At 36.4% G+C, this 21,041-nt stretch overlaps 1 protein-coding gene across 37 annotated transcripts in view; it reads right to left on the reverse strand.

Moving 5' to 3' along the window:
• Positions 1–21,041, reverse strand: part of Robo2 (roundabout guidance receptor 2) — a 1,567,832-nt gene that overhangs the window by 29,820 nt on the left and 1,516,971 nt on the right. For 13 of the 37 annotated variants that reach the window (XM_039088674.2, XM_039088673.2, XM_039088672.2 and 10 more), the window contains 6 exons: positions 17,476–17,518; positions 15,921–16,048; positions 13,557–13,637; positions 11,288–11,569; positions 10,754–10,879; positions 5,317–5,470 (listed from right to left, as the gene is read on the reverse strand). In XM_039088674.2, the coding sequence (XP_038944602.1) occupies positions 5,317–5,470; positions 10,754–10,879; positions 11,288–11,569; positions 13,557–13,637; positions 15,921–16,048; positions 17,476–17,518 (814 nt within the window). The remainder of the gene's footprint in view (positions 1–5,316; positions 5,471–10,753; positions 10,880–11,287; positions 11,570–13,556; positions 13,638–15,920; positions 16,049–17,475; positions 17,519–21,041) is intronic. The other 24 variants (XM_008768538.4, XM_017598084.3, XM_039088683.2 and 21 more) reach the window with 3 other exon arrangements.

Consider the following 21,041-nt stretch of genomic DNA (forward strand, 5'->3'; position numbering starts at 1 on the left):
AGATTTACCTCCCTTATTGCTGGCCTGAAACACACTTATTGAATGAGAAGAGCTTTGTTAAAAAGAAAGCTTAGGCTTCTTTGCATGGTTTATTTATTTGAGTTTGAGTGCTGCATTATTACAGTAAAAAAAAAAAACATGTTTAGAACATACTAATGACTTAATTTCAGTATGCAATGGATTTACTGTTGGCATTTACCAATAGTTAAAGTCAGCTTTACTCTTAAAAGTCTGCCAAAAATAACATATTTTTGTAACAGAAATTAAGAGTCATATTTTCAGTATTTACATTGTATTATTGCTAAAGCTATTATAGTTTTATATGTAGGAATATGTGTGGATATGTAAAACTTAAAATAGTAATAAGTCATTAGTACCAAAAGTATTCCTACCGGATGAGTAATAAACAATTTCGTTGCTATGTAATTCTAGAATAAAACATGAGCATCAAAGCAAAAGAAGCTTGTGTTATATACATTCTTTGCAATGAGAAAGTGAAAATCATTCAAGTAAATTATGTTTGATTCATTTTCTATTATTCAAGTAATATTGGGCAAAAGACAGACTGCTTAAAATGTTTGGTATTCCTAAAATGGAATTACTAGTTAAATAAATTGCATCGTATGCTAACTTGCTAAAACAAACTTCATTAGCTTCTCATTACAATAGGGTGGACGCTGTTATCAACAGAGCCCTGATATTTTGGCAAAGATAATTTCAAACACAATCAATAAACTTTATAGCCCTCTAGAACATGGAAGGCTGAAAAGGGGGCATGAATTTAATATGCTTTGTACGAATAGAAAAAATGAATGAGGGTAGAAAATCTGAAAGACCTGGAAAATAACAAGAATAAAGCAAGCCAGGTCATGATGAAGTTTACATGACGTGACACAGAACACTGATCGTCACCTCCCTGGTGCTCATGTCTGAATTCTCTCCAGAGTGATAGAAAGGTTTAGTGAAGTTACTGTAGAAAAAGGAGAGAGTAGCAGTTAACTGTACATTTTATATACAGCTCCGTTTAATGGTTTTCCTCACATTTTAGAGATGTACATCTTATTTGAGCAATATAATTTTGATGGGTTTTCTAGTAACATACAAAGTCTATAAAAAATACTCCCTATGAAAAAAAAAATTCAAAGCTGTTCTGTTCAAAGTTCCCAGATGTTCTGTAAGCTGAGTACGAGGCATCCTATTATCTGTCTTTCCTGAGGAGTAATGATCAAGATGACAGCCAATCAATGTTGCATGCGAACGAACATATCAAAGGCCAGACACAAATACCAAATTACTAATAAAAATACAATAAAGTTCAACTTGAGCAAAAGCTCGCCAATCTCTAATGGCAAGAACAAAGCTAAGCAACCTATTTAATTACTATTGAATTTTTCCACGCAGCCTATGACTAACATAAATGTAGTATAGTCACGGCTAGGCTCCAATACATTTAACACATTGCCTTTTTCAAGCTGAAGAAGCATATTAAGAAGGAGAAACATTGGCACCATGGCTATATGATCGAATTAACATTCAAATATCATTTCATTGAACAATGACGGAATAACTTTTGGTATTTTAGACTGTGAAAAGAGAAACTGGCTCATGGATGGCTTTGAAAGAAAAGCCCAGTCTATACTCTTAAGAAGCAAATACTGGAAACCGTAATTAGAAACTTGAAACAACCTCAGGGCATAGGAAGTTGGAGGACCCTCTAGAGACCTGGGAGGTGAGAGACTCTCAGAACTCAAAGGGAAGGACTTTAGATGAAATGCCCTACAGTAGGGAGAGGGAACTTGTAGAGCCCACTTCCAGCAGAAAGACATGGCATCAAGTGAGGGATGAGGTTGTCATCCTACAGTCAAAAACTCTGAGTCATAAGTGTTCCTGTATGAAAGAACTGCAGGGACAAAAATGGAGAAGAGACTGAGGAAACGGCGGTCCAGCAACAGGCCCAGAAATGGGACCCAGCTCAAGGGGAGACTCCAAGGCCTGATACTATTACTGAGGTTCTGGAGCACTCACAACAGGGGACCTATCAAGGAGCTGGGTCAGACGCACATATTTACACTCAACCAATGAACAGAAGCTGCTGACCACTGTGGTTGAATTAGGGAAAAGCGGGAAGAAACTGAGGAGGAGGATGACCCTGTAGAAGGACCAACAGTTTCAGTGACCCTGGACATCTGACATTTCTCAATCACTGGATCACCAACCAAGCATCATACACCAGCTGAGATGAGCCCCCCCAACAGAAATACAGCAGGGGACTGTTGGGTCTGGGTTCAGTAAGAGAAATTGTACCTAACCCTCAAGAGACTGGAGGCCCCAGGGAGTGGGGAGGTCTGTTGGGATCAGGGATAGGGGGTGGAGACAGGGGGTGGGAAGGATGTGGAATAGTCAGAAGATGGACCAGGAGGGTGATAAAATCTGGAGTGTAAAAAAAAGATTAAAAAAAACCCTTGAAACAATATATTCTTATTATTCCCAGCTAGTACTCTGCCCGACTATATCCTTCCCCCTCATGTCCATCTCATTACCCTGCTTTCAGCTTTTTTCATTTCATAACAGCCATTTTCCTGCAACATTTGACACATTATCCACCTGAATGGAGGATCGAGTCTAGACTATCATCAAGAGTAAAAGAGCTGATTCTGTCTCTGGCATACAAGGCTTCACAATTAACCTCAAGGCTCCTTCGTAGTTGCTCTACCTTAGTGGGGGCTTAAAATAGATTCTGATGGCCAATCAATTTTGGGTAGAATCCTTTATGAGTAAATGAATCAAGATTCACCTGCTACAAGTCTTTTCCTGTTTACCTATTATTATTTTATATACATGGACTTGTTATGCAAAGTAATAATGTTTTTCATCTCTTTCTCTTGAGATAGGTTGATAGATTGATGATCAAGCATATGAAAGAAATGGGAAGGGAAAAAGAAAGGGAGAGGTAGAAAGAAGAGCATGCTCATGTGTACTTGGAGGTAGGAAATGTCTTAGGACCATAAGTGTATTCTTCGTATTAATGTATCAGATCATTGCTATAAATACAAGTTTTTCTGTTTGCTAGTTCTTATCGATTCTATTCCTACAACTGGGCCAAGGCATTTATGATGCATTTTTTAAAAATTGTTGACAAACTTCTTTATTATGATCTGTTTCAAATGACAATGCAAAATTAAAAAAAGCAACAAATGAAAATCAAAAACGAAATCAGGTCTCTTACATATTCCTGGCCAGCATCATACTGTGTAAAGAGTTATGGAGCTGAGAATGACCGTTGAATTCTGTTCTTATTGCCTTGAGTTCCTGAATGCTGCAGTCAAAAATACTTCTTTCCCCCAACATCAAATTCTCAGCACTTAAGACCAATAAAAACTCAGAAGTAAGTACAAACTAAAACGCATAGCATAATCTTTCTAAATGCATTTGCATGTTTATAGCCAGAATAATCTTTAGCTATTTGTAACAGTAAATGAATATTTCAGAAATGAAAAATAATACCATGCATTTTGAGTATAAATAATATAACCACTATCACTATTTACATTATATAACGTACAAATCAGTAGTCTAAAACTAGTTTGGGTTAAAACATAAAACTAAATCAACATAGTCTCATCAGACTATGAATTCTTTCCAATTTTTCTACTATTCAACAAGGTCAAATGTTAAGTTTTGCATTCATTTAGATTAAATTAATTTTATTTAAATGTGTAATCATTACATCTATATTTTAAGGAGATTTGTTGGATGAAACAAATCTAAACAATCTTTCATATAATGTGACTTCTAGATGTTATTTTTACAAAGTGGTAACACTCCCTTCTTCCTTTTTAAGTTTCAAATTCCATTTCCCTGATTTTATAGTTAGCTACAATCTTAAAATGCAAACTGAAGTAACAATCTTGTAGTATCCCTTTGGATGAACTATGTAACTCTTGTTTTTCCTGAGACATTGACATATTTATATCACTAATGTGAATTAATATTATATTCACAATATAAAATTTAAATCAGGAGAATAAAGAGTGGGCTCTTAGTTGCTAATTTCAAACGAGAACATTTTGATAAGTTATATAGTCATCTTTTTACATATATATGATGATTATTTCCCAGGGAATCAAACAAAGTCTACCGGAAAGATAGAGGAAAGATATGTATGTACTGGTATCTTAATAGGCTACATATGTAGTCTACACATGGACATATATACATATATTAAATATATATATATAATATATTAAAATATATCTATTGTACATATTTATAGCCTACATGTTAAGATAGAACCCATGCATAGAAGAAAAGGTAGATGAAAGAAGAAAATTTTACAAAATCGAAAGTCAGAGTTAGAAAAGACATTGTGAAGTGCTCAAAGATAGCATTTATAAACTATGAAAAAATGTGAAAATTTCCTGAGAAAATAAATATTATATAATTTGAACCAATATAAACCATAATGCCAGCGTGTAATTAAGTTATGCTTAATAGGTAAACAATTCTATGCAAAACAAGATTTATGAAGAGAAAAACCTCAATATATTCTGTATTCTTGGAGTGTGTAAAGTTCTAATGCAAATGGAAAGCAAAACACAGCCTTTAGAAATATTCATTTAGGTAAAATGTTTTATTTGATTTTTTTTGGCAATAAAAAACCATTATCCGTGTCTTTGTGTTTCAAATCAATCACCACTCAAGCTGGCAGGAAGCTAACTCTTGTGAGGTATTTGGTAAAGAATAGAGAAACATCCCATTTAAGGGCCATCAAAAGAAATTGTCTAACTTAAAATGGTTTTGTTACCGAGTGTGCATTGGCTTGAATCTCTTATTGTTCCTTTCCCTAAATTCCCATCAGAACTGATGATTAAAGTTCTACCCACTGGTCAGGTCCCCACAATTATCCCATTGTGGTGACGCTCTACCGGTGGAGCCCTGTTACGGCCAGACATCAAGTCATTAGGAAGCTGCAAGGGATGATGAAGGGGGTTATTTTAATTTCCTTTCAGCCCTTCTCAGGAGTGCCTCTTTAGTTCACAGAGCTGTGGGGACTTGCTTTCAAACTAACAAGCAACGTTATAAATGGAGGCTGATTATCATGATTGCAGACAATCTAAAGCACTTGAGGACCAAGGATTCACACTCCTCACTATGGGCTGTTTTATATTTACCACCTAGAAAGAGAGAGAGAGCGTGCAAACAGTAGACGATGCAGTGAACGTGGAGGGATGGGAGCCAGTTCAAGGATAACTCCATGCAGGGAAAGAATGAACAGAAACGGAAGGGCCATGTTGTCAGGGTACACCATATTCCTACCCATTTTCCTGTTCCGCAGGATAGTGTCCGAGCTCTGTACCCGGAAGGGGCTGGACAGGAGGAGGAGGTAGAGGGACATTAGCCCAAGTGGATCCGTTGTTTTTTTGCGCCTTTGAAGAATTTTTAGTTTTCTTCTTTTTTCCACCTTTCCCACCTAAAAGCAATCAACAAGTGTGTTCAGAGAGGCTGCCTATCCGAAGAAACAGAGTATATAAAATGTCAGGAAGTACTAACGTTTTCAAAACATCAGGATCAGTATATTAGATATGATAAGAAGCTATAAACAAGGAAATGATATGCTCGGAAAAATAAAACATTTTTTTAACGAATTCCACCAGTGGCCTTGTGTCTCTCCAAATGCATTCTCTGCAGATCTGAGTAAATCAAAAACATGGCTGCTGAATCAAAAGCACATTTATTGATTTATTCACGTCTGCTGCTTCCTTGTTCCCATTGTTAGAGAAAATAATGGACCACAGCAAATTCTTTTAAATGTCAGATTTTACTGCATCTATAATGCTCTTTTACATAATCTGTCTCAGTGGAGAACACAGTGTCTAAGGATATAGGCTAAACTTTTCCATTAGAACTTATTCAATTTAATTAATCCAGAGGAGTAACATTATTCTTCTCTCCAAAGTCATGGGTAAAAAAAAAAAAGACAACAATGGATCATCTGTAGGCTGGAGAGTATCTGTGCATGCCTCACCAGGATACATGTTATAGACTTTTTGTCTAATAAGTAACACCAGTAACTGTATATATCATGTTAGTGGTTCTCAACCATTTTAATTTTAGCATTTCACAAAACTCCAAAACAAAGGGATTTCTTGGAATTAGAGTCATTAGGTTTGGTACTATGTATGATAGTAATGAGTTCATGCATAGAGGGAAGCAGAAAATAAGCCGGCAGTGTATGAATCACATCTGAGGTTACGTGGAACGGAGTGAACTGTGGAAACAAAGTATCTTCTGAAGTCCTATACATCTTATCCTTCCAAAATTAAGTACGTAAAACGTCTTCATTCACAGGGAGGTAAACAAGGTAGATAAACATATGAATATTCCTTGAACAAAGAAGCAAAAGATATTTTAAGGGTCCCTAAGCAGATTGCATGATTTCTATGTCAGCTCTTGTGCAAACAGTGGGATTGACCATTTGCGTTTCATCTTTATAAAAGACAGAGTTGTGAGTGCAACCAATGAGGTTATCTTGTTATGCGGATTTCATGAGAAACTCAGCTATTTCTTTCTTTAGTCTATGACTCCTCTGAGTTAGCAGAATCAGACACACTACTAATAATATACTGGAAGGCCAGCAACAGATATCACTGTTTTACTAGACATTCATACTACGGAAGAGCACATACTTTCTACATGCTATGCATAGCTATCTATATTCATATCCATTAGGTCATCACAGTAAATGGTATTTTCAATTTCTCTTTTACTTCCACAGGGCAACAAAGCAGGCCCCCTCTACACTAAGCTTGTGTGGATAAGCGTGTGATTTCTGGACACAGGGCTAAGTTTTTATTACTTCATGGTTCTCTCAGTACTTGTCGTCTTAATTCCCATACACAGAAAATAAGTATTTCTATTTCCCTGAGCTATCTTTAGGATTTACATTTGCATATAAAATATTAGCTAGGGAATGCCAGTCATATTTGTTCTCTTTCAACTCCTCTCCCATAAAAAAAAAATAGAATGCAGCTTCTAGCCACCTCTACAGTCCTCTCTTCTCCAACTTTTCAAGGCTGAGTGAGTGTGCCTTAAACATTCTAAATGAACATTTCCAAATAAAGCACAAACATTCACTGCTGAATAGATCTGTGTTTTATCTTTCTGAAATGAGTCTTTGGATGCTTAAGCCTCCTGAACCATCCACAAAGACCAAGCGCTACATCTTTTTGGCATAAAACTCAAACTGAAAATTTAATATTTTGAAAGGAATAGCTCGAGCAACTCATCCTCCCTTGTTACCCCACTAGTGATGCTTTCTCTTTGCCTTTTGTCTTTGCATTGGAAAGGTACCAGCTGGAGTCCTCACAGCCCTTTTGAATTGTTATCTGGACCCCAGAGCTTAGTGATGCAAGTTGGGAAGACTTTCATGTGTGCAATATAAAGGTAAGAATCTACTGTTCTCCCTGGATATTCCGGACTCACCTCATCCTCACACTCACATCGTTCTCACGCTCACATCGTCCTCACGCTCACATCGTCCTCACACCCACACCGTCCTTACACTCACACCCACATCGTCCTCACACTCACTTCGTCCTCATACCCACATTGTCCTCACACTTAGTCCTCACGCTCACATCGTCCTCACACCCACATCGTCCTCCTCACACTCACATCGTCCTCACGCTCACATCGTCCTCACACTCACATCGTCCTCACACTCACATCGTCCTCACACTCACATCGTCCTCACACTCACATCGTCCTCACGCTCACATCGTCCTCACACTCACATCGTCCTCACGCTCATATCGTCCTCACGCTCACATTGTCCTCACACTCACATCGTCCTCACACTCACACCATCAGAGGGAAATCTGCATTCACCAGGCAGCAGCATGCCGAGAGTCTGTCCCACACTACAACTAACCCAACTGTCCTTCAGTCCCTATGTAAATCGGTGCTGAAATTCTCACTAAAATTCAAGAAAGCAATTCACCACCTAGTACAGGAAACAGCGGGCTTTAGAGTGTGGTCTGGAAACAGTGGATTCTTAGAGGGAATTTCTGACTTGATGTAGTAGGTAAATTCTGTTTTTGAGATCTGAATCTTTAGTGCAATGAATCACCATTTACTGCTGCAGCCCAAAGCTCAATCATTTTTATTTTTTTTATTAATCACTCCATTCATTAACATCTCAATTGATATCCCATTTCCATGTTACCCCTCCACAACCCCCCTACTATTCCACATCCACTCTCTCCTCCCCTTTGCCTCTATGACAGTGCTCCCCACCCACCCTCTCAGCTCTACTGCTCCAGCACCCCCTTACACTGGGGCATCAAACCTCCATAGAACCAAGGGCTTCCCCTCCTATTGATGTCAGACAGGGCCATCCTCTGCTACATATGTATCTGGAGAGAAGGATTACTAAATGAGAATTTCCTATACAATGTTTCTAATGCTTTGTCAAAATATTTGACCCTTATAGTCAAGTCAAAATGTAAGTTTTTAGTTGTTTTATAGCTAACAAATGAGTACTATAAAAACAATTTATTTTAAATGTAAATACATGGGGCAGAAACTGACTGTGAGTATTTGAACAATTGCCTACTGTGCATGAGGTGCTGACTTTGATCTCATTACTACCAAAAATGCATATTGTATATATAGTTATAATATATATTAAATTTGAACATATACTTATTTTAAAAGGGTACATTAAAAGAAGATTCATTAATTTTCATGTATAAAATACATATGTGATTATTATTTCAGTGATTTTTTAAAAAATGTTTTATATTTTTAGTAATTTGACTTTTAACAGATTTTAGAACTTCGAAAAGGATTATACTATAATATTTTAAAGAACAAAATATATTCACTCAAATATTTAAGAAATGAAAGTTTCTTAATTTCTGTGAGTTTAAAAACATATTAATATCAATATGCACAGATCATTTACAATTGCTAAAACATTACATGAAAGCCTAGCTACATGGTGGTTTACTCTTACCTCCTTATGAAGCAGAACAGAAATACTGAATTCCATTGGTGTTTATCTGAACAGTAATTTAAGGAAGGGATAATAATTTTAATCCCAGCTCCTAAAAATTCAATCTCTAAGTAATTTTGTATTCCAATGCAGATAAAGTATTTATTATAACTCCTAGATCTATACATAAATGTCATCTGGGATGTTGCTGGTCTCAAAAAGCAGAAAGCGCTGCTGTGATCATGTTCTGCTCAGAATTACTTAAAAAGTAACTTTTAAAAACTGGTGACGGGGCTGGGGATTTAGCTCAGTGGTAGAGCGCTTACCTAGGAAGCGCAAGGCCCTGGGTTCGGTCCCCAGCTCCGAAAAAAAGAACCAAAAAAAAAAAAAAAAAAAAAAACTGGTGACAATTTGTCTACACCATGTATTTGCTGAGTCGCATGTCTAGAGTCTCCAGGGCTTGTGGTATTCAGCTTTCTTTATATACATCCTTTGATACTTACAGATATTTAATGAAGTAAAAAGGAAGCTCCAGGAAAATTAGTTTTTAATTAAACAGAACAATTGTGGGAGTAATTACACACAAAATGAGAGCAAAAATGACATATAAGGTCATTCCTAAAGTTCTCCTGTATTTTCAGCCTCTTTAAATTCATAACAGATGTTTTCATTTTTTTGTATTCTATAATGCATCTAATTCTACCAATAAGCAAAAAGAGCAATGACTCATTTTGGAGGGAAAAAGAGGGCATTAACATTTGAGACTAAGAGGATTCTATCTCCTGAGGAAAAGTAATTTAGCAAACATAATCCTGGTGGTGTTAAAAGTTAACTCTTTATGGTCTCGAAATCTTGAAGTCTGTTACAATCACCAACACACTATAATCTTTTACTACTAATACATATTACAAAGAATCCATATACATGGCATATCAATCATCTGGAGATAAAACAAGTTGTGCGACATGGTCAGTTAGAAATGTACGGCCGATATCAACAGTCATAAGGAGTGAATATGACTGTGAGGTGAAGGGTGTCTACCACAGTGTCTTCATAGTAGAGGCGAGAGTCCTCGTGGGAGAGCATTGTCAATGGTGCGTGTTAGGATAGATATGCATTTACAGCTGCATGCTCTGTTATGTCTGCATCATAGTTAGTTCAGCACATTTCTCTCAAGTACATGTTGAAATTTTCAGTATAAAATTAAGGAGCCACATAAAATATTATATGCATGGCTTTTAAATTACATGTTAATAATTATCCATATTTATTGTTGATACTTAGCACTGAATCATGTGATTTGAAAGGTATTAAACCTTTCAAATGTGTTATTTTAGAAAACATACATACAAAACTGTGAAACTGCATTGCCCAAATCTTAGTATAACAAGGCTCTAAAATATTGTCATTTCTATCAGGTATTTTCTGAAATTGATGACCTAGAACGAAATATCTTATAATCTTTTTATTGCAAAGCTCCCTTGACTCCTAAATAGGCTCATGATAGACAAAATGTGTCTGTTCTTCATTGAGCAGTCTTTAGGAAGTTAGGTCTACTTTTGTCATGTGCATCCCTGTACAGTTAACAAAAGAGTGACAGCAATTTTCTCCCTCCTCCTCCCCCCAATCAAAGATTGCCCTTTGATAGATAAATGCCTGGTACTGGCTTGTGATTCATTATTTCTTCCATGCTAGCTAGGAACACAGGTCATATGCTCTTGACAAACAAATATTTCTCCTTACTGTGATCAAACCAACCTGAGAGACTGCCACTCCTTTCTGAGCTGTTGTGAGAGCTGGTGGTGCTGAAATCCTGTGACTGGTTGTGTGGCATTCTATTAGACAATCCCTCAGCCAATCGGTAGTCAGGGATGTAAAGTAAGGCTAAGGGTTAAAGGGCAGAGGTCATAGTGGCATCATGTGATTAGTTCACAGCACAAGCCCATGCAGAACATGCAGTTAGCAATTCAGAAGCAGATGTGGGAGAGCAGAGGAATGTTTGATCTGTCCTTTCCTAATGGAAGTAGAGATGGATTGCTGGTTATTATATCAAAAAAATGCTCAAAGAATGAAACCATTGGTGTTGGTGTGTGATGGTGGATTCAGCAGTGGTGAGGTCAGTGGGAGTGATCACTTAAGGTGCTGGATACATACATGCCAAGAGATTATTTTATGTTAGGTAGTAAGCCTTGTAATGGATCACTAAACTGAACACTGCACAATAAATACAAATTTCTATCTCATGCATAAATGATGTGAACGTAATTTCTCAAGACACAAGGAATGACTCACCATTGTTCCCCTTGTTCTGATCAGGTAGTGAGTAAGCAAATCCCATGAGGTCTGATTTCTGTTGAACTGAGCTTTTCCACTGTGGATCAGGAAGATCAACTGCCAGTTCATGGATGCTGTTGGAATGCAGGATCTGGGTAGTGGCATATGGGGTGGCCTGCGTTATTTGGCTGGAACTGTTGTAAGTGGTCTTGGTAGTGAAGTCAATGCTACTATAAATAGCTCCATCTGAGAGCATTGTTGCTGTTTTATCCCCTTGGCCTGGGACTGGAGGCAGCACATCTGTGAGGGACACAGGGAAACGAAACTATTTAATGATGCACAGGGACCCAAAACTATCAGGACTGAGGATGAAAAATAAGTGTGTCACATTGCCCGTCTGCATTGCGGCAGAGATGGGCTCATGAGCCAATGAAGGGGAGATGATATACAACCACTGTCAGACCATCAACCCCAGTGACAGGCAGGCTCGACACAAGTCCTTCATGTCTCGCTGCTTACTGTGTCTCTTCGCCACTTTCTTTGAGCATGATTTGGAAATTTGAAATGTTTCCCTACTGGAAAACGTACTCAGTTATTCACTTGGTTTTAAAAGCGAAGAGACTGCTAGCATTTTACAGAAGTGTTGCTTAAAGGAAAGCTGCAAATTACAGATGAAAACATCTCTTTCCACCTTCGTGAAAAAGACACAGAACACAACTGTGGTACAGTTAGGAAAAAGTGGTCCAAAATTATACTTCTGTCCCTATGCAATAACATTTTTCCTGAAGTTTTAACTTGCAATTTGTCTTGCTTGATTTCACAGTGTTGAAATGGAGAATAACTGGTAGAAAATGAACTTCTCTTTGTGGACGACAAAGGGATATTTTCATGAATAAGTCATTTTCACAGTATAGAGTAGTTAACTTTAGAAAACTCAGCACTCTTGGTGATCAGTGGGTTTAATTTATGCTACCAGCTCTGAGAGTCAGAGAATTATAGTTTCACATTGTAGAACATCAAAAGTAAAATTAAACTTTAGGGATACCAGTGAAGATTCATCGGCCCATTTTCTGCCTGTGGGTGTGAATGCTCTTTACATGATGTTTTATAAAGATCTGCCACCCTCTTCTGAACTTATTTTCTTCTTTCGAAAAAATATAGAATTGGTGAATGCGCTAACATTGGCTTTATTCATTTAGAATTAATATAAATCTGATTATATGTTCCCCCATAACATTCACTCTACGAACCTTGCACTCTAGTTCTTGACGACCTCCAACCAATTGGTTTGTTTATTCTATAAAAACTTTCAGCTGCCTTAAAACTTAGACTTAGATGCTCAATCGTACATGAAGACTCTCATAGAGTTGGTTTTGCTTTTGTAACTTACTATAGTTAGAGAATTTGTCTCCATAACTGAAAAATTACAATCTATTTTGACACCAAAAATTTTCAGTCTAGAAAGGTTCTGAGCCTAGAACTCTAATAGATTTGCAAGGAAGTAATTTTACTTTACTGAAGTAAAGATCTTAAATGAAGACCAGTAGGATCATTAATTCTAGTCAACTTTATAACATCTCACTACATTTTATAAGCAAGTAAATTTTATTTTTCAGACTTCAGAATTGCCTACTTTCCTATCCTTCTAGTTTTTGGCTATAAACTAATTAAAGTTTGACTATTAGTATTCCTTTGCTCTTAAAATCTTTGGGTTTAACAATATTAGTGGAAATATTCTGATCAATGAGTTTTCAGACTTGCTTTTTTCTGCTTTATCAACACTGTCATATATTTATGAACCTTAGTTAAGTAGACTGTCTCATCCACATGCGTCTAGTCTCAGATATCTTGAACCTAAACCTCTCCTTAGACTTAGATTATAAGACAGTTTATTTATAAACTCTTGAAACAGTTTTTGGTGTCCATATGATTTAAGTAGGAGAAGAAGTAATAGAAAGTTATGATCATATGTAACATCACTCTGTAATCACGTTGACTTTGGACACAGGACCTCGCTTTCCGTGGTTTGTTAAATTATAGTCAACACAAGTGACAGTGCATCTGCATCGACTACTTTTGTAGCTACATCTTCTCTTCAAATATTATTTAACCACTATCATATTTTCAGTAAGTAAAATTATGTCCAAATTTTGAACTATAATATTACTCATGAACATTTGCATGTGGAAGGGAGTCCAATGCTACCAGATGGCTTGGAACTGTGTGTCAGCCATTCTCCTAAGAGGCTGCACCCGGATGGGCATCGCCACAGTGACCTAGCACTTGCCATTTTTGTTTCTCTCCATCCCCAAGAACTCCTTCTTAATGCCGTGTTCTGCAAGGTTCTTGTTAACATTGTGTTTGAAATCTGTGAATTAAAGAAATATTGCCTTACAGTTTGCATTAATAATACAGTGTAGAACATCTTGGTTGTACTTATATTGATAAATTCATATAGATTTTGCCTCATCATTTGTGTGAACGACCTCTTTCTTCACTGAGTCTTTAGTTACTTATAGAAATATTTCCTTGAGTCTTATGACTTTATATTTGTCATTCTCATCCAGTGGTAGGAAGACACTTGTTAATGAAACTTTCATTTTTGTCTTGACAAAGGCAGAAATATTTGCTAGCAGGCTATCTTATTATTTGAATTATGCTTTCAAATATGTGTTGGAATCCCAATATTAAGGGGAAAATGTTAGTGTCTTTGGTAAGTCTTGTATATGCCTACGATTACATAGATGTACATCATATATCATAATCAACGTGGAGAAAATGGCATAGTGTAGATAAAATATTCAAGGCTTTAAAATTAGATCTTACCTGCTTTCACTATCCACATGTAAACTTATTATTTTGAATAAATTTTATTATCTTAACATTAAAACTATAAATATTTAACCTATTTTATAACTTTGTAAAAGATACAAATTATTTAGCATGAAAAATATCATATGTTGGTTTTCCTAAATAAGTGGTAAATACTTAAGATGACTAAGATCCTGAAAAAAATACAGAAAAACCTGCAAACTCTTTTTAATTGACCCCAATGTGCACCTCTGAAACATTTCACTTCTCAAAAATGAGATGGTAATAAGAAAAAAAATAAAAAATCTAAACACGTACGCACTTTGGTTAAATTGGAATAAGATATCCTAGAAGTTGATATAGTTTGCCTAACAAACTCAGAATATTCTTCATGCATGTATTTATTGTACATAGGATGTTGTGGTGCTGAGATACAAACACTTAGATTCGGTATTGGAAACTGAATAATTTTTGCAGCAGTAATTTTTGTGAAACAGCAGAGAGGACATAGTGGGGAGAAGATGTCTGGATGTGTTCAGGCACAGACATTTCCTATGTGGTTTACACAGAGCTCGAAGCTGACCAGTCAATCATACAGCTTCCTGTCAATTGTCACCTGCTGGTGGCTATTATCATGCTGATGACATCCTATGCTTTATGTCTCATACTTTCTCTATTGATCACTTTAAACAGAGATGTAGCAAACACCTTGACCTCGACACCCATCCATTCAATTCACTTTATATAAAGAGTTATTTTATATACCTTTATTCGAAGACGACAGATTTGGGGGAAAGTAACAGCTATTACAGTAGAACATTTTACAGTAAGAATGTATAGAGATAACAGTAGCATGCAAAATTCTTGGCACCTACTAAGAGCAGGAGTTATTAGTAGCTACTTAGCATGATTACTCCTTTTATTGGCAATATCAGTTACCAACCACAGAACTTCAGAAGTCTCTTTCTGAACATGTCTTACTCACTTAGCTATCTACTCTTCACAGATTATAGTATATGGTAGAAATCATACCAAATTTATATTCTTCAGGAAGAGTTAATTGATAAAGCATCCTGACTAGGACTAATTAATCAAAACATGTAGAAAAGCATGAAAATTCCTATGTTCTACTCTTAGTGATGGTGGGATAATATTTGAAAAGTGAACGCTCAGTCAATATTTTCCTTCTCAATTATTAATGCTTTCCTTAAGACTTTAATTTTACTTAAATTGACACAGAATTAAGTAGACGAGTAGCAAATTACAGTACTGTGGCTATGTGTCTTTATTGTGCTAATTACAAAAGAAGATAGTCCTTAAAAATAAATTTTAATTATGGGTGTGTGTGTGTGTGTGTGTGTGTGTGTGTGTGCGTGCGTGCGAGAGAGAGAGAGAGAGAGAGAGAGAGAGAGAGAGAGAGAGAGAGAGTATGTGTGAGTATAGGTGTCTTTAGATTCCAGAAAGAGATGTTGGAACCTCCCCAAAAGCTGGTGTTACAAGTTATTTGAAGGTGACTAATGTGAATACTGGTAACCATGCTTTCAGTCTTCTGATGATTATGTCCTCTTTGACACTAAGCCACACACCCCTTCCCACAAGGAAATTTTCAGTTTCCTTTTGTTCTCTGGGGGCCACACAGCTGGAGAAGTAAACTGAGATCTGCAAGCTCACCTTAGCTCTCCCATGTATGCATCTGACTACATATGTGTTTATCTGCCAACCAAACAAAACTGTAATAAAAAGGTTCAGAAGAAAAATAAAATAAAATAAAAATTCCAGAACACCAAAGTTAAATTAGACATCCAGATGACATAATATTATTTTGAAGCATGCAAATTACCTCCACGCCCAAAATTTCCGATTTCATTTGGGCCACTATTGCTGTTGTTGACTGGCAAACTCGTGGCTGGCCATGAGTCAGCAAGCCATGGATAACTGGGGTCGCCAGTATTTAGAAGACCTGGACGGCTGGAACAGAGATGAAATGAAGATTAGCTTGTGGGTCTCAGTGAGAAATTTTGACATCGTCCTTACAGGCTAAAAAGGGTAAGGAGAGAGAAGATTTTAATTGACTTCAAATTAAATTGCAAGTGCTCTTAAGAACTAAATATCTTTAGTAGTTCATTAAAGCTATAGATAGGTCTTCTCTGTCAGTGGAACTAAAGAGGCCTTGCCTGAGATTCTGCCCACATAAAAATGAAACCAATTGTCCCTCTTGGAACTTGTAGGAAATAGGAAGCGTAGTAGGATCCTGAGACTAAATTGTCTGGTAGGAGGACATCTAGAGGGATCAGTTCATCTAAGTAGTGGCTCCATACCGGCCATTCCCAGAGAACTGAACTATTAACCCTTCACTTTTGTAACCACTAACTGAGTCTGTGTTCTCCAGGCTGTCACCCTGACTCAGAACCCTCATACTTGATTAGAGGTGCATAGCTTGAGGAAAATTAGTGAACATTTCTTGTACTTTTCTACCCATAGCACATTTCCATATTTGCATCACTGAAAAATAAAAAGGCTTGTTAAGGACTTTTTTTTAAGGCAGTAAAAGATCCAGTTGTGATACTCAACACGTTAGCATAGACTATGAAGACAACTTTCCTATCACATTTAATGAGGAGTTTTATTATTTAACAGAAAGATGGGATTCTGATTCCTTTCCAGAATATTAACATATTTACAAAGAAACAGATCATCTATAATTGTACTTTTTTTGATAGACCCCTTCTGGTAAAATCCCTAAGAGAAACATGTGTTTCTATGGAAACCGCAATAAGAAGATTCAATTGCTTCTTGCTATATCCGCTAGCTCTCATTAGACTTAATCTCTTTTTGCTAAAATATTGATTAAATGGGAGATTGGAAGTTATTACTAGAGCCTAATTACAATCTCCATATTGGCAAAGGGAAAATAGATGAGGATATATGGGTTTGTTATCAGCTTTTATCAATTTCAATTGAGTATCCAAAGTTGGGGAATCCAGTCCTATCAATCTACAGCCTATTCATCATCCATGAATCATTTACTTTGTGATCGATTATGTGTAATTGTTCACTCACAGCAATTTAGTGAGAGCCAATAAGGAGCCTTAAACAACAGCAACTTCATTTGCTAATGTCTAATTAATGCCATAAACATCCTGCTAACAAATGAACACATTCCTTGTGATATTTACTACTAATTTCTTCAGGGGCATCTGGGAGATATGAAACATCTGGACTTGATTCCTCTAAAGTGCACAACAGATAGACCATTAAACCTTGTGGTAAGCCATTCAATTCCTCCTAGAATTCTCAGACTTATAAGTGATCGTTTATTACAATAATAGCTTCTCACTACCGAATTTCCCCAGTACTGATTAAAAATAATAATAAAAAGAAACTCCTTAGCATACCTCCCATTGCTCATTAGTCCTCCATCTCCTCTTTGAAATGTTACTGTAATAAAAGAAAGACATACACACATGGTTAATATTAATCACCACTAATAACAGCTACCTATTGGGCCTCAATTTAGAGATGAAGACTGGGAATTACAACACAGTATAATTAACGGAATTATATAGGTAACAACAAGCCATGGCTTGGCGCAGGACAAAATCATCACTTGCTCCTAATTTAATAGACTTTTTCAAGTTTCTTTAAACAAAACCAACAGCTAGAGTGGTAATTTGTATTTGAAAACTGTAACAAGTGGTGTAAAAGCAGCTTTACTAGAAGGATATTATATATGGCATTACTATGAAATTATCAAATGTAATGATCGATAATGAGAAAATATCTTATTTGAAGGAACAATACAAAAATACACATTGAAGAGAACCAGCATCGTTCTACTTGGTAATAATGTACTCTTAATAAAGCAATAGAAAGCATTGATTACATACCCCATCCCACCACAGATTATTTCAGGCATACTCACGAGCAGTATACATTGAATGTTGCTAATTACAGTAGACATAAACTGCTATTAATGTGGAATAGTATTCTCACAACAATGTAATTTGAGAAAAGCTGATACAGAATGAGTTTCAGTTATGTGTTAATATATCAAGTCTCTTATCACACTGAGTAGATTATTAAAAATAAAAATACCAAGGAACATCCAGTTGAATCATTGTGATTGTCATAATTTTTTCCCTATAATTAATGGTTTCCACTTCACAAGTCAGGAACCTGAAAGCAGCACAAAGCAGTGATCAAAGGGTATGAATATCAGATCAGCTCCGTGATCCATTTTCCAAAATAGTTTCAGTAAAATGTATCTAAGCTTCATGGTGATTTGTACTTAGGGAATATTATATTCCCTTAAGAAGCTAAAGCATCTAAGGCTGAGTGTACTCCATGTTATCTACTCTTTCTGCAACAAAAGTTAACAGGCACACAGGGAAGTCACCTCTACACATAGTTTCAGGTTGGTTTATATCAAATTTTGTCACTAAATTATCAAACTAGATTTTATGTAAAAGGTATTTGCTATTTAAAGTATCTAGAAGGAAGAATTGTTAGGATCTTGCAATTTGGATCCAAGTGTTTACAGATCAGCTGAAGTCATTACAGGATATGATGGGAGAAAAATGAACATTTACTATTGTGTTTAGACAAAACAAATTATGTGGTCTATGATTTGTTTGGTGACAAATGTGAAAATAATTTGTTGTTAAAAGAATTTATTCATTTTAAATAAGATTATTTTTTCAGTGTAAAGACAGTTTTTAATTTGAAAATTTTCTATGACTCATCATTTGCTCAAGCCTCAGATAGCAAGTCTGACCACTCCTGAGTGTTTGCAAGTTCCTAGCATTGTACGGCAGTCTCTTCTGTATCAAGTAGGTAACCTTTATCTCGTACAACACCATCTTCGGAAAATAAAACCTTAATTCCAAGGATCTACCTTCATTAATGACTGATATGAGGTTCCCACAAATGTCATGTAGGGCCCCCACATGTACCGCCTTCTCAGCTTTTAAGAAGATGCTCAAAAGTGCTATGAGACAATTGATACATAACTTACATGTGTCCACAGCTACTTACAGACAGCTTCTTTAAGAAACTGATACTGATTACTACACCACTTATGGGCTTAAGATTTGATACCAGCTGTACAACTCTACCATATTGTGCCCATTTGGTAATTAAATTTTAATATAAATGAATTAAGTAGTGCTAGTGCAAGTATTAGAACAATCCTAAGTATTACACACAAACCTATGTGAGCACACACATGCACTGACGCAAAATGTGACTACTGTGACCCAGTACGGCTGACTACCAGCCCCTCATTCTCATGCGTCTTACTAGCTATGTGGTTTACAGCAGAATACTAAGGGCCACAATGGAGATAAGATGATGCTGTACCACTGTGAGTGGGCCAGAAGGCAGTGTTTGGTGGGCTACATTTCTGAGAATGGTGCTGAGTGATGCTTAAAGGAGCTACCAGAAGATACACAGTTCTTCCTTCCCATCCAATCTTTGTGATAACCAGAAAAACAAATATAAGACAAAAAGGGATAAACAGACCAAAGCCACTAAAATTAGCCAACAGCAAATTTTCCATAAAATATAGAGAATTATGATTTGATACTCAAACAGAAAGATAGCATTCTTTAAAGCTAATATTCAGTCATGGAATATTCTGCTTAATATCTGGCAACTAAATATAAGTATGTAAGGAAATGGTTTTTAACTTGATTCATACTCTACGTTCAGAACAAATTCATTTTCTCTGTTTCTCAATCGTCATTAAAAATCTTACTAAGATGCCTCTAGAAGTAGCAGGCTGCCAAAGATTCTGTGAAGACATGTGTATTTATCTTTCTATAACAACTACAAAAAGGGAAACGTTTACAGAACATTGCACAATCCCTTTTGTTGCTTAAAATGCTCCCCCAACACAATTTGGTAGACATGAGACTCTTCTATATTTTTACTCTTTCTGCTAAAGGAATGAAGAGGAAAGGAGACACACACACACACACACACACACACACACACACACACCTCATATCACACTAGCATTAACTACTTGACTTTTTGAGGCAGGTAGTATCCTTACATAGCCATGGCTAGCCTCCTCAATGTATAGAAAATGCTGTAGATCAGGTTAGCCCTTGCTCTGACATCAGCCTGACTCCTCCTCCAGAGTGCTGGTGCTAGGTGTTTGTCCCTGACTGATTTTTGGGGTTTTTTTCCTAATGAGGGTGAAAGAGGACAAACCATTTCTTTCTTACCCAATTAGAAAAATACAACAAATCGAACAACAGAATAAAAGCAAATGACAAATTATGAACAAGTTAGAATCCTTACGGAAGAAATTATACATGATTTTTCAACTGCATTTTGAGGAGTCATGTAGAGATGATAAAAGAAAAATAATGTCATGGCCAACAGAGAGCTGATTTGAGGCAGTCCTCATTTCAATATAATATTTGCCTTGTTGTGGAAAGAGCCTGGGATAGGTAGGAGGATCCTAGCTACCCAGCTACCATTTCTTTAGTGACAGGCCAGTCACTTTGTGTTTATCAGAGATAAATGTGAAAGGACCTTGACTGAGAATCAGGAATTTCTGCTAACATCACAATATGGGATTTTCTAGGAAGCAACCTATAGAAGCTTCAGACATGAATATCTAAAATATTTTAGAATTGCACAAAATATTTGAACCTAATTTTTTTAACATAAAAGTCAGGAGGAAAGGAGATTTTTCCAAGTTGGTGTCATATACAGTAATTCTAGGCTTCTAATCTCACAGGCAGAATTATACCTCATGGCACGCCTGCTGGAACTGGAGGGAAGAAGGAAGAAATATAACTATGAAGTAAATTGACATTTTGAAGTAAAGAAGCTTCTAGAGGGCCTATCTCTACTAGGTCACATTTTCCTACTCCGAATTGAAACTTTAATGTTTCAGCCAAGCCTTCTTCCCCTTCATGAAAATATGAATGTATTAATCCTTTTTAAT

The sequence above is a fragment of the Rattus norvegicus genome, chromosome 11, assembly GCF_036323735.1.
Source record: "Rattus norvegicus strain BN/NHsdMcwi chromosome 11, GRCr8, whole genome shotgun sequence".
Taxonomy (NCBI): Eukaryota; Metazoa; Chordata; class Mammalia; order Rodentia; family Muridae; genus Rattus; species Rattus norvegicus.